Source organism: Artemia sp. Qi Xiang Cuo, chromosome 8, assembly GCF_049724085.1.
Source record: "Artemia sp. Qi Xiang Cuo chromosome 8, ASM4972408v1, whole genome shotgun sequence".
In the NCBI taxonomy this organism is placed as follows: Eukaryota; Metazoa; Arthropoda; class Branchiopoda; order Anostraca; family Artemiidae; genus Artemia; species Artemia sp. Qi Xiang Cuo.
The window spans coordinates 7,713,884-7,728,033 of record NC_142801.1 but is presented as its reverse complement, the minus strand read 5'-3'; the positions used below and the strand labels follow the sequence as shown (position 1 = coordinate 7,728,033).

At 38.7% G+C, this 14,150-nt stretch overlaps 1 protein-coding gene across 1 annotated transcript in view; it reads right to left on the bottom strand.

The window, feature by feature from the left end:
- Window positions 1-13,551, bottom strand: part of LOC148949118 (venom protease-like) — a 122,024-nt gene extending 108,473 nt beyond the window's left edge. Inside the window, exon 1 of the mRNA XM_089093179.1 lies at window positions 13,378-13,551. Coding sequence (XP_088949305.1) covers window positions 13,378-13,483 — 106 coding nt within the window. The 5' untranslated portion in view covers window positions 13,484-13,551. The remainder of the gene's footprint in view (window positions 1-13,377) is intronic.
- Window positions 13,552-14,150: the final 599 nt, after the last annotated feature.

The window sequence follows — 14,150 nt, the reverse complement described above, 5'->3', positions numbered from 1 at the left end:
TTAAACGATTGATGTGCTACTCCCCTAAAATTACTACCCCCAGATGATATTTCTTGCCACAAGTGGTCATGGTCTCTGACTTTCCCCCTCCCCCCTCTTTTCCCTTTAGTCCCCTTATCCTCCTCTACAAACCCCCCCTTACATACCCAACATATTTTTTGATTTTTAATCACAAGACGATCCTCTGCAGACAGCACCATTGGATAATGCGTATTTCTCACACGAGAAATAGCGCCATTAGCCGTATCACTCAGTTTCTTCAAGGCCTTGACCATGCACTCATCGCCCTCCGCCAAGGTTTCCACTACTTCTAACAACCGCAGGGTATTAGAACTATCTCTTTGCACGGGGGCGTAGGACACTGCAATGGCCTGGTGTTCTTTGATATGGTTTGGATATTGGGGGTCACTCACCTCCACCAGCTTAGCTTCGCAATCCAAAGATATTTTGTTGCATTGGAGAAGAGTATTCTGAAAATTTTTTAAGCGTAAAATGGCCCTATCCCCCGAAACCGTTTCCACTGTCTGGTACCCATGCCGTCTACAATGTCTCATATGATTTCGCAGCTTTAGTTCAGTCCAAAATCTAGACAGGCATGTTGGACAGTAGAAACATACCCCCTTATGCTTACCACCCCCCAGACCTCGACTAATGTCAGTGATTAGGTTAAAATGCCCGATTGTGTTCGGTTGACTAGGTGGTGTGTAAAGCAACCAAACCCAGTGTCTGACCAAATCAACTGACGGGCCCCGTATGGGGAAGACCACCCCCTTCTTTTTTGAACGAGCCCCATCTTCAAATTCTGTTTCGTATTGTACCACAGTAACGCCAATATTTAAATGGGCATTTGCCCTTTCGAATATGTCAATAGATCTAAGCGTTACTGGGTATTTCCCTCTAAACAAGAAAAATCTACAACTGGGAAATCGGACCCGTCCTTCCCATGTACAGCCCAGTGATCTAAATTCTTCTTAGTAGCATCCCGAGCTAGAGGCTCGAATGCTGATATGAGGAAAGCATATCGGAAACACTTTTGACCTGTTTCAAAACAGATCTTCTGGACACCTTTACATCCCTCTAGATCTGGATTATAATTTAAAACTATACCCTCAGACCTAGCCCCCCCCTCTTAAAATAAAATCTTTCTTAAATTTACAAATATTTACACTTAAATTTTCAATAAATAAAACTACTGATCCACTCCCATTTTCGTTATAGTTCTCGAGATGCGTGATAATTTGACCTACCCAATCGCTAAAAACACCCTCAAAATTTTCTAAATTTGGATAAATTACACGCATCTCGGAATGTATAAAATGATAGTAAACCTCACTTTTCCCCTCATTCAAATAGAACACTTTTAGAACAATAGACACCTTAATTGAATCCCTACCCCCCCACAACAGTCGGTGTTTCTCTATTCGGGCCCGTATGTTAGCTCAATCTGCATGCACTCTCTCTTCTTGCACAAAAACAAATGTCCACCTCCTTCGGGGAGGGATAGGGTCCCAAACTGGTGCAGTGAAAACAAAGAGATTTTTTAAAATCGTGTTAGACAGTTGAAATTCAGGGACAGATGTATCCCCTCCCCCTACTTGTTCGACAATATTTGGACTCTGTTCTACTTCAGTTGTTTGAAGTGGACTCGTTAGGGTATCGGAGGCTGGAGGGTTCCCTGCCAATTCCCGGTTAAAATCGTCTAAAATTTGCAAGGTATTTTGTCTCAAGTCTACCTGTTCAACTGTGCTATTATCTACTTTAAAAAAATCATCTAAAAACTCATCAATATTGTCAGGTACTTCAATAGAGTTGTCCCATGTTAAATTGTTGGGGGACTCCAAAGATGCATCTTCTTCACTTGACGGCGAGTAGGGGGCCAGGACAACCTATAAATGAAAAATAGCTTAACGATGATCTAAGATATGACATAGGATTTTTTTTTTTTTTGTGTTTTTTTTTTTTTTTTTTGGTGGGGGGGGGCATCCCTGTGGCACTTCCCTGACCTGTGGCGCTTCTTGGACCCGTGGTGCTTCCCCCGGCGCTTCCCTGACTCGTGGCGCATCCCTGTGGCGCTTCTCGGGGTCCGCATCGCTTCCCGCGATGCTTCTCGAGACCGTGGCGCTTCCCTGACCCGTGGCACGTCCCCCGGCGCTTCCCCGACTCGTGGCACATCCCTGCGGTGCTTCTCGGGGGTCGCATCGCTTCCCGCGAGGCTTCTCGACCCCGTGGCGCCTCCCTGACCCGTGGCGCTTCCCCGGAGGGGCTTTCACGACCCGCGGTGCCTCCCTGCGGCGCTTCACTCGGCGCTCTGGGGGGGGGGGGGGCCATATGTATCTATGCTACAAAACTTCGACTGGTTTCAGTATATAAGGTGATTATGCAGAACTGTTCACCTCCCGGCCGTTTACATAATGTCCCAAAAAAGTTGAAATATTTGCTTAGACTGCATAAGTCCAAGTTTCTCTCTAATTCCGTTATATAAGTTAGGTGTACGCGTTAATATCTTGCCATTATTGTAAGCCACCGCGCGAGTGTTCCAGGATTGAACCGTTAAGTCGCTTTCCCCATCACTAAAATATTGGCACGATAGAAATATTCAGTGTAAATTAGAACGTCAATATGTGACAGATGGGATAATCTCTCTCTAAAATTACGTGAAAAAGAGCTTTCAGTTTCAAAGCTATCTAAAATATATGTGATAATAGCAGAGAAAACAGTAAAGATTAGAAAAAATAGTATTTTGAGTTTCAGTGGTATCTAAAATATATGTGAAGCGATAGCAACAGAGAAAAGAGTGAGCAAAAAATTACATTTAAATATGTAATATGGGGTTAATATCTCACAGAGATAAGTTTATATTGGGTTTGAAAACATTGGAAGAAATAGAAAGGTAGGAAAAAATACTTACATTTGCATAATCCGTCTGGGCTTGAGCATCCGAGGGACCAGGTAGTGCGTTTTGGAGGATAGACGGGGTGGCGTCGCTATGTTCTTGTGCAGCTGGGTCAGCTCTTGAAGGTCCAGGTAGTGCATGTTGGAGGGCGAAGGGACTGGTGACGTTAATTTCTTGTATAGGAGCTGTGACTTGTGCAGCCGGGGTAGCTTCTGAGCCCCTTGAAAAAGCTTGTGTAGGTGGGGCTTCGGCATTGAAGCTATTCGCCCACTCTCTCTTTAACTTTCTGCCAGGCTGCACTTGGGCAGGTAGTGTGGAGCTGGGGGGTTTTGGCCAGCGATCATATTGCATGGCAGGGGGTGCATTATTGGCCCTCGCTGTCTTGGAAGAAGGGGGCACGCATTCTTCGCTATTTGCGCCAGCCATAGGTCTCATCAATGTAGTGCCCGCAAATTCTTCATAATTTGCCTTAAAGAAGAGAAGAAAAATAAAATCAAAATAATTTGCCCCTTTTTAAAGAAAGAAAGTTATTAAACATTATTTTGTTTAGTTTATCACTAAGAAAGCACAAAACCCATATTCTCCCCCCTAAATTTAGGAAAATTAAGCCATCCCTCTCATAAAGTTAATCATGCGTTTTATTCAAGCGAAAGCGAAGCAATTATCTTTTCTATTTTGTCACTATTAAAAGTGCTAGTCCCACAACAAAAATCCTGGATTCAAGCCCGGGAATATAAAATAAACTTTATTGAAATATTGAAAAATTATAAATTTACGAATTAGTTTTCGTGACAATGGGAGTAAATGTCTACACACATAATTCCCCTTCCTTTTACTTTCAAAAAAGATGTTCGAAGCGATGTATTGCCCCCTCCCCCCGGTCACATAATGTCATCAATATATCGTTATACTTAATCTGTTTCTCTCCTTCCATACAGGTTACGAAACTACAATTCTAATTATTGCTTAAAAGTGTTTTAATTTTGACGGAGAAACCCTTTGGCTGCTGCGTTTGTAAACACATCGGAAGAGGGGACGACAAAGTAAATATAACCCTGCGGAAATGTACTGTCAAAACATATCGGGTTAATAGCTAAGAGATATGCAGAAGTTGATAAGGCTTACAGAAAGGCCAAATTTATCAAAAAGGTATTTCTTTGTGCGGTGGTTAGGTTTTGACGGTAAAAGAATATATTTACGTTTTGCATTCAGTATGGTTTGTTGGGGGGGGGGGTTTGAGGGTAAAGGAATATATTTACATTTTAGCTGAATATAAAGATTGTTTGGTGGTTAGGTTTGTTGGGGAGGGGGAGGGTTTGAGGGTATAGGAATATATATACGTTTTGCATTGAGTATGGTTTGTGGGGGGGGGGGGGTTTGAGGGTAAAGGAATATATTTACATTTTAGCTGAATATAAAGATTGTTTGGTGGTTAGGTTTGTTGGGGCGGGGGGGGGTTTGAGGGTATAGGAATATATATACGTTTTGCATTGAGTATGGTTTGTGGGGGGGGGGGATTTAGCTGGAAATATAGAGGGAAGGAATTTATCGAAATGGTATTTCTTTTGCGAGAATTTGGGATTGTAAAACAATGGTGGGGGGGGGGATTTAGATGGAAATATAGAGGGAAGGAATTTATAGAAATGGTATTTCTTTTTGCGATAATTTGGGATTTTAAAACAATGGTGGAGGGAGGGGGGATTTAGATGGAAATATAGAGGGAAGGAATTTATTGAAATTGTATTTCTTTTTGCGAGAATTTGGGATTGTAAAACAATGGTGGAGGGAGGGGGGATTTAGCTGGAAATATAGAGGGAAGGAATTTATCGAAAAAAGTATTTCTTTTTGCGAGAATTTGGGATTGTAAAACAATGGTGGAGGGAGGGGGGATTTAGCTGGAAATATAGAAGGAAGGAATTTATTTAAATGATATGTCTTTTGGAAAGAATATGATTTTATAACAATGGTGGAGGGAGGGGGGATTTAGGTGGAAATATAGAGGGAAGGAATTTATCGAAATGGTATTTCTATTGCGAGAATTTGGGATTGTAAAACAATGGTGGGGGGGTTGAGGGTAGAGGAATGTATTCACGTTTTAGCTGAATATATTGGAGGATGTCCAAGGAAAATTTGTTTGAAAATAAAAATGCACTTACATTGCTAATTGCGGCTGCCAAGACCACAAGCTCATCAATTATGTTAATTGTTCTATCCATTGTCAGGTTGTTTGCACTGTGTCAAAATACTTTCTGATAATTTAGTCACATTGCATGTCCTTTATATACTAAATCTCACGGGCTAATTGTTATGTAACGGGGAAAACCATATGTAACAAGCCCTCTGATTGGTTGAGAAGGGGGATGTAACCGACTCGCTGATTGGCTGAGAAGGAAACACGTGATCTAACTGTTTCCGGGAACTCGTAACATCTGGCTCGAATAACAATAACAAATACTATTTCTGGATCATAACATCCGCCTCGAACAGGAAGGAAATGTCATTAACTTTGCCTCGAACAACAACAACATTGACCCCATTAACCACGTGTTCTCTCTAATGACTCTGTTCAAAACAACAACACCATTGACCTTGGCATTTTGCCTCGGAAACAATAACAACAACATTGACATTCGCTAAGAGCGTGCCAAAAACACACCTGGTGAAAGAGGTCATTGACCCCAGTACGCAATCATTCTCCCTAATGACTCTATGCCCATATATGGACTCCTGTCCGGAGTATAAGATAGCTCTCTACTAATCTATTGGAAACTTCACTCTTTATCCCCTCCATGGAATTCCAATTTCCTTTCAATCCTCCATTGTGGCCACTTCCCACCTTGTTTGAGGCGACCTACTTATCGTTTGGCCTCAGACGGGTGGCCAAAAAGCACAATCTTTGGCAAAAAGCACCATCTATTTATCTTCCCATCTCATTTGAGGCGACTTACTTTTCGTTTGGCCTCAGACGGGTGGCCAAAATGCACAATCTTTGGCAAAAAGCACCATCTATTTATCTTCCCACCTCATTTGAGCCAACCTATATTTCGTTTGGCCTCAGAAGGGTGGCCAAAAAGAACAATTTTGGGCAAAAAGCACCATCTATTTATCTTCCCACCTCATTTGAGGCGACCTACTTTTCGTTTGGTCTCACAGGTGGCCAAAAAGCACAATCTTTGGCAAAAAGCACCATCTATTGATCTTCCCGCCTCATTTGAGGCGACCTACTTTTCGTTTGGTCTCAGACAGGTGGCCAAAAAGCACAATCTTTGGCAAAAAGCACTATCTATGTATCTTCCCACCTCATTTGGGGCGACCTACTTTTCGTTTGGTCTCAGGCGGGTGGCCAAAAATCACAATCTTCGGCAGAAAGCACCATCTATTTATTGGATGGTGATACGAAAAAGGTTGCTGTATGCGTGGAAGAGGAAAAAAAAATTATGTACGCAGGTATCGTTCAGGCCACTGATACTCCTCCCCATCTCCCTGTACAAAGTGTCGAAAAGTTTGCAGTGTATTAATCGAAACTTACTTTTTTTATGCTTTCTTGTCTCATCACTAATAATAATTAGTTTCAGCATTGACATTCAAGACTCATAAAATAGATTTTCTCCCGTACATCAAAATACTGTTTAAAGGGCGTGGTGCGAACCACGTAAATAAGATTATAGCTGAAAAATACAAAACAAAAGCGGCGGTATATTCAAATCACGTCCTAAAGTTGAAAGTCTCACTTTTCTTTACGTCACAATAAAGTAATTTACATACAAAAACAAGTTTTTTTTCAAATGAGATTAAATAACAGCAATGAAAATTATAAAGAACAGGAATTATATATTTTCATAATATTAATTAGTCTAAAGTTTGACAATAAATAAAGAGATTAATTAAGCCCATAGTAGTGACTTAAACTTTTACGTAAAAAACATTAAATATAGAAGCAATCCCCCCTTGCAGTGGCAGATCCAGAGGGGGGGGGGGGCAAGAGGGGCGCTCCCCCCTAGCGTAGTCTAAAGTAGTGTAATTTACTTAGTTAACTCAAGTTTGCGTTAATTAAACTTGCTCCTAACGCAAGTTTATCGGATCAACCTATTTTGCCCACCCCCTAAATTTCTGTTTCGGATCAACATATTTTGCGCCCCCCCCTAAGAAAATCCTGGATCTGCCCCTGCCCCCTTGTCTCTAACATATATAAAATAATTCCTGTTACGTTTAATTTTCACGGTTCCTTCTCTAATTTAATTGAAAAAAAACTATTTTTTTTACATGCAGTTCCGGTTCATTGTTAATATCAGGTTTCCTGCTATTCTACAAAATGTGAAGGAAGGAGGGTACCTCTTTAACCCACTGCTTTTTCAACTTACAATTCACAAAAATGCAGCCTTCAGATCTTCCTAGTACAGTCCAACGATAAAGTTTTTCTTTTGAAATTTTTTCTTTTTAATAATTCGAAGTTTTTTGGAACTTTTTCTTTTCTCATTGCATAAGCTGGGATCGTTTCCGTAAGATGTCTTTCGAAAAACCTAAGATACTTTTGACCAAAACATTCTGTTCGATCCCGAGTTCATAATGTACAACAAGCTTTTCTTTCTTCGAAGTCTTTATATGAATCCTTCTGTACTAAAAATAACAACTGTTTATAATTTTGGGCCTTTACCATGGGGGCTGAACAGGACACGCTGCCTTTGAGACATATATCGAGCAGAACCTGAGAACGCATTTACCAAGGATTGATATGATTTTCTTCAAACAAACATGACGGGATGTGAGTGGTAGTAACAGTAAACATAGTCATTGACAGCGGCATACAGCAAGCTGAATATCTCCATGTTCGCCCTGTCACTTTGACAAACGGTGTTACAAGGAGAAAAAGCTCCTTAGAATGACGTGAGTGTCTGTACATGGCAATCAGACTCACTGACGCCATGTCCAACATTACCTTTAACAATAGTATTTGACCTAATAGTGATACTTACTGCCACACTAGTCCTAATTTGGGGACTCTGGAGGGGCACTAACAATTTTTTGGGAGCCCTGGCATAAAATAGGATAGATTTATTGGCAATAGGTCTTATGCAATAGTTACATAGAGATAAGATCAAAATTGATTTTTTGGTGGGAATAATTAATCCCAGTTTCCAAGCACAGGAAGATCGGACCCAAAGGAAGTGGACCCTCCAAGAAAGGTCAGACGTGAAAAGAATTCCTGGGGAACATCAACTCTCTTAATGGAATTATCTTTAAAGGTGAAATAGGGATGACGGAACAGAAGTTCGGATATAAGCAATTCCTTCATTTTTATTACCTTAAAAACGATCGTTCAAGCGTGATAATTGTTCTCAATCTCTGATCGATCTTCTTGAGTGTACAACAAGCCATTTATGGGGTACTTATTCATTGAAATAGTTACGTGGGCTGTTGTGGCTTCAGCAGTGGTTTATAGAGGATGTACCATATTGTCCTTGGTGTCAGGTGGATAATTCCTTTGAGAAGCCCGCTGTCACATGGTTGCAGGACGTAAAATCTTCAAAGAAAACCTTCTATAATGACACGACTCCTTAGACAAACGACACGTCAGCTAAAATATAACAGCACCGGCGATGCGAACCGCAAACTTCAAATGATTTGAGCTTCTTTAACATGGTTCGACACCGAGCTATGTCGAAAGCCTTTGGAGTACCAAGCGGCAATAAATGTGTATAATATTGTTTTATTGACCAGTCAATGACCGGTTTCACAACAAAGAACAACAAAGGTCGACTCTAAAAACAGGGTGCTGAGTCCAAACATCAGAATATTTACGAAACTAACCGGAACCTGTTACAGAAGGAAAAGTGGACCTACAAAAATTGAAATTAAGGCCTTTGTACTCACACACAAACTCACAAACACAGACATATGTAAACTTTTTATTCAGAATTTATAGCAAGCAGCTCAACAGCGCAACAAAAAGCAAAGGACTGCTTGTTTTAAATTAAAAAAAAAAATTATGTGTGTTAATTCTAAACTTGCAATATTTTTGGGCTTATGGATTCGTATTAAAAGTTATTAATTTAAAATTGCAGAATTCTCCAAAAAAAGCACGACCAGATTAAAATTATATCGTCAAATTTTGCACTCTTTAGAAAAATACAATGGAACTTTCTGGTCTTGTTGTAAGACAGAACAAAATTCCATATTCTAAATGAGAAAACTAGCTAAGTTTGTTAATTACCGAAGGCTTTTCATTTTTCAGGGTTATTTTTCCTAATCTTTGCCCATAGAAAACCATGAGGATCCTGATTTGGATTAATTTTGTCAGTTTTAGTAATTTTTTAAGTAACAAAATAAATCTCATCATAACAAAGTGAAGTTTTGTCCTTTTGGGCCACAAAACGCCTAACTTTCTTTGCTAAGTATTATACTCAAACTATGAACAGAAATAATTATTAAAAATAGGCAAAAATTACAATTATAAGTTTCATTTTATAATTATACAAGCAAATTATGCACAGATTATAATTAGAAATCTTCATCTGAGTTAGTTAATTCACTGACGAAGTATGTACGGTATTGGAAAAACGGACTCAACTTCTCCGGGGCTGCTGAATATTTTCTTGGCGGGGGGAGGGGACTCAAAACCTTCATAAAGCCTTCTCTGGGCAAAATTTCACAGCTTTTTAGTCCAAAATTTGTGAGAAAACACTGAGTTTAGACCACAATGTAGCTTCCCTAACTCAGAAGCCAGAATAACACAAAGCCATGCAGAGTCATGGCGAAGAGTGGAATCAAACGCAAAAGCCATATGAAGGCTCTGTGATCGAGGAGTCGGGTTGAAAGGAGCAATAGGAAGACGGAGGTATCGATATCATGAGCTACTAGACATTTACAAGAGAGAGGATACGCTACAGCTCCCCCTCTTACCTTAGGCCCTCCCCATATAACGACAACATTCAAATTAAACAAATATAGGTTATTGAGAAAAAATTACAAAGCACTGTCTGAAAGTAAAAGACCTGGGCTGTTTTCATGTGTCTAGCTAAATTTCACTTCTTATCTTTGTTGTTACAACAGAGTCTCTTGACTGGATCTAAGCCCCCCCCCCACCCCATCCAAAGAAAATAAAAATAAATCAAGGAAATCTTAGTTCCTAATAGACAATTTAAAAGTATGAAATTAGTGTCTGAATAATCAAGGATGTATTGATTCTTATGTTTGCTGGTGGATATCATTGCTTACACACACTCGTAGGTCAGGGTTAGAAAAAAAAGGTCAACTACAAGCCTACCCAACCATCTCACCTTAAAAAAAAGAAAATAAACAATAATTAGAGACTAAATCCAAGTTCTTGACAGGAAAAATTAAAAGAACAAAACCATGTCTGAAAACTCAAGCACTGAAAACGTGAAAAGCTCTACGTCTAGGTACGCATCAAATCCTGGACATATGTGTAGACCAAGTTTTGACAACTAGGGCTATTCGGAACCCTAGTATTCTACAGAAGGTCCCTAGAAGCTCTGCGAAAAAGAGTGAACTGCGACGGAAAAGACAGCAGCTCATATTTTACTCTGAATGATTCGTTCCAACATGAAAGGCGTGTAGTATATACTGGGTATGTATTGATAGGTGTCATAGGTGTATATGTACATAAATCTCACATATCAATTCTTACACACATGTTAGGCCACGCGTCTTCAACTAAGGCAGTCAAGAACTTCGAGGTTAGAGAGAAGGTATCTAGAAAATCTGCAAGAAGTAATGAAGTTCGGCGGACTACACTGTCACTCATTCTTTCAATATGAATGACTCTTTCACACATGGAAAATTGGTGGTATATGTCAAGATGCACATTCATACGTATGTGTTATACGTCACTTCTTATAAATATGGCAGGAAAAGACCAGGTTTTATAAACCTGGGCTATCCAGAGCTTGGAAGTTCTACATAAGGTCCCTAGAAGCTTTGCAAGAGGTAGCTACGACATGCAACATCATCGCTCATTCTTTCAATATGAATATCTCATTATATAAAAACCGTATATATTTGTAAGTATTCATAGGTTTTGCTACACATTCATGCGTCTAATATATAAGTACTAAGACAGATGGTATGTTAACCAGAGTTCTTTAACCTCAACTAGGTTCAGCTACAACCCTGATGTTCTGTAGAAGGTTACGAAGATGAGAAAGACCGAGCTACTAAGGGTAAGCTCTCTAAAGGTAAAGTTGGAACTGGCCAAAGGTTTATTCGACTTTAGGAGGTAACAAGGCAAAGAATAACAATGAAATTTATTTAGGGGAGGGGTTACTTTTAAGGGAAACCCAAATTTGTCAAAACCAAGGACAAATGCAGGAGAATATGGGGTATATCGTGCAAATAACCTATCGTTTGGGGGTAGAAATTGGCTTCAAAGACCCTCTTATACACCTTACTGAGTCAGGCGCTCCTGCAGTTGGAATTGAAATAACAAATAATCACTAGTTGGAATTTCACATATTCAAACAATTGATTAGATATTTATGTCATTATGAGTATTTTGCTTCTGGACGACCACACCCACACTTACAGTTGCGCAGTTTAGCCACATGTTATTTCTCTAAAATCACGTCTGAACCTTCGTTGATATGCCACTTGATTCAACTTATTTACTTTAATACGATACTGTCAAAGATGGTAGTGACTCTTTAATACAGGGTGCGGCATAAGTAATGCCGTTTGTTTAAGTGGGCAGAACGAAAGCCTTTTAATAATCATTTATATTAATAAATAACGTTGTTTAATTTTGAGGATAGATGAGGATAGATATATAAGTCAAAAAGTCATAAAATGGCGTAGAAACGTACTCTTACCTAGTTAAAGCCTAACGTACTTCTATCTCTTTGCCTCACGAGACCAGAGGAGAGGGTATAAACTAAATGTAAATCTAAAAAATATATATATCTAATAAGAATTAAATATATAAGCAAAAAAATTGGGAAATCCATTTTTGATCAAAAAGACTTCCCCTACTACTAATACTACTAACAAATCACCGCAGCATCTAGTCTCCTGAGGCCAACACAGCTACGCACGCTCCTACTCCATCCCAAACTATTCCAAACCGCTCTTTTTACACCTTCCCAGGGAGTTCCTATTTCTCTTACGTCTTTCTTTACGACATTTTCCCACACAAACCGCGGACGTCCTGCTTTCCGTTTAATCCTAGACGGTTGGCCGAAAAGGACAATTATTGGCAATCTGTCATCCGCAGAACATGACCTGGCCATCTTAACCTATTTTATGGCCTTAAAAAGCGGGATCGACCCAACAAAAAGACCTACATATGCAGCTTTTAGTAGAATTAGGTACCAAATAAAAAAAAGAAACGTGGGTGAATTAAACCTTGATTGAACATTGCTAGTTACTAAAGAGCTCAAGTCTAAGCTTGGAACCATGGTTGCCAACCAATGACGTCCAAAAAGAGTTCAAATCAAAATAAAAAAAGAGTGATTTTTGCTAAAAAAAAGTGTAAGTAAAAAAATTGGCACGCGCAGGGCTGCCAAAGCTTGGCCATCACTTCTGACGTATAAAAGAGTGCACTTCCAATGAAAAATGCGCAAGTTGGTAAAGCCTGTTCCTTGGGTAAATTACGCTTCTGACGAAGTTACCAACTACTGACATTTAAAGTGAATGAAAACTGATACCCAAAAAGAGTGATTTTCACTCTTTCGCTTCCCCTCTTTGATAAAAAAGAGTGCATTTTACGCGAAAAAGGTGCAGGTTGGCAACCGTGCTTGGCATCTAAAATTTTGTAGCTATAGTCGCATCTTCAGAGTGCGGTTTCCTCTGGAAAAAGTCGAAAATTTATACTTTAGAAGTATAGATTTTTTATATATTTAAGTATAGAAGTTATAGATGTATAGATCTTCTATACTTTAGAAGTATAGAAGACAGATACTTTAGAAGTATAAGGTAACTTAGGAACTTCGTGTCAATACCGTTTGACTTATCTTAAATAATGTTGGAATATTAATGTCAATAAGGTCAACCAAATTGGCCATTACTTATTAATATTACCGTTTTTATTTGCGATATTACTTCACTTTTTACTTATTTATTTATTTTCTTTACTTATTCTCTGTTTATTTTACCTTTATTACTATACTCTGCATATAAGTATTGTTTTAAGGTCTGGACCCTTTAACAGTCGTAATGTCAATGTAACCGACTGGACGTTCGTAGTATTTTTGAAGCAAAAAAAGGCTTTTTATATGAATATTACAAAAAAAAATATTTTTTAAAATCTAGGGAGGAAATTTTTTTCGTTTTTTCGAATGATAACCGACATTTTTTTTAATTTAGGAGGGAGATTGTCCCTTCTATTCCCCTAATTGGCAACCCTAGACACTGTCTGCTACACGAAAAAAAGGCTTATCACCCACGCGTATACGTTGCAAAAACGCTACGTTCGCCCAAGTCCTGATGTTAAAAATTATTTGTCTTGGAATGAACTGGAAAAATGACCTTACCTTCTACTATAATAGAATCTTCCCCATAGTAGAGACTGGGATCCTTAAATTCTAACGATTTTCCATTGATTCCAGCTAAAATGATATTTAAAAAAAGTAAAATCATTTTCTCTCGGCAATTTTTTCTATTGCTGCTTTTTCTAATGAAACGATCAGTCTAAAAACTAAAATCATACTGATCTTAAGCTTTCATTTAACTTAAAACTTGAACCGGAATTTCTTAGTGCCCTTAAGCGTTAAGCGGTACTTCCAACATGATTTCCGTGCTTCGAAACTAGATTCTAAAAATTAACTGAAAAGTCTTTGATGAATTTAATTATCTCTATAAGACCCAAAAAAGATCTGGCCTGTAATTAAAATTATTGCTTAAGGTTTTCACGGTCTAACAAAAGCTCGTTTTATAATGAAGATGGATGGATTTTTTTTAACTAAAATATCGGGTCGACTCACCAATATACCCTTCCGAATCTAAATTGACTGACCTTAATTCTTTGGATTTAAGCATCGAAAAATTTAAGAGTTTGGCATCGAAGGATTTGGATTTAAGTATCTAGTATTACAACGTTTGTTAATTAAATTGGACGAAACTAAAGGGCTATACCCTAAAATACTAGAAACCATTATTTGCATTGAAAATTAAATACATTTTTAGAAACCAATTTAATTAGCTCCAAAGTAAAATGGACAACCAGTCTTTCTACTAATCCCTAAATTTCTCGGAGTTCTCCAAACGAAAACTAGGTTTTCCAAAACATTCCCAACAATTTATTTTT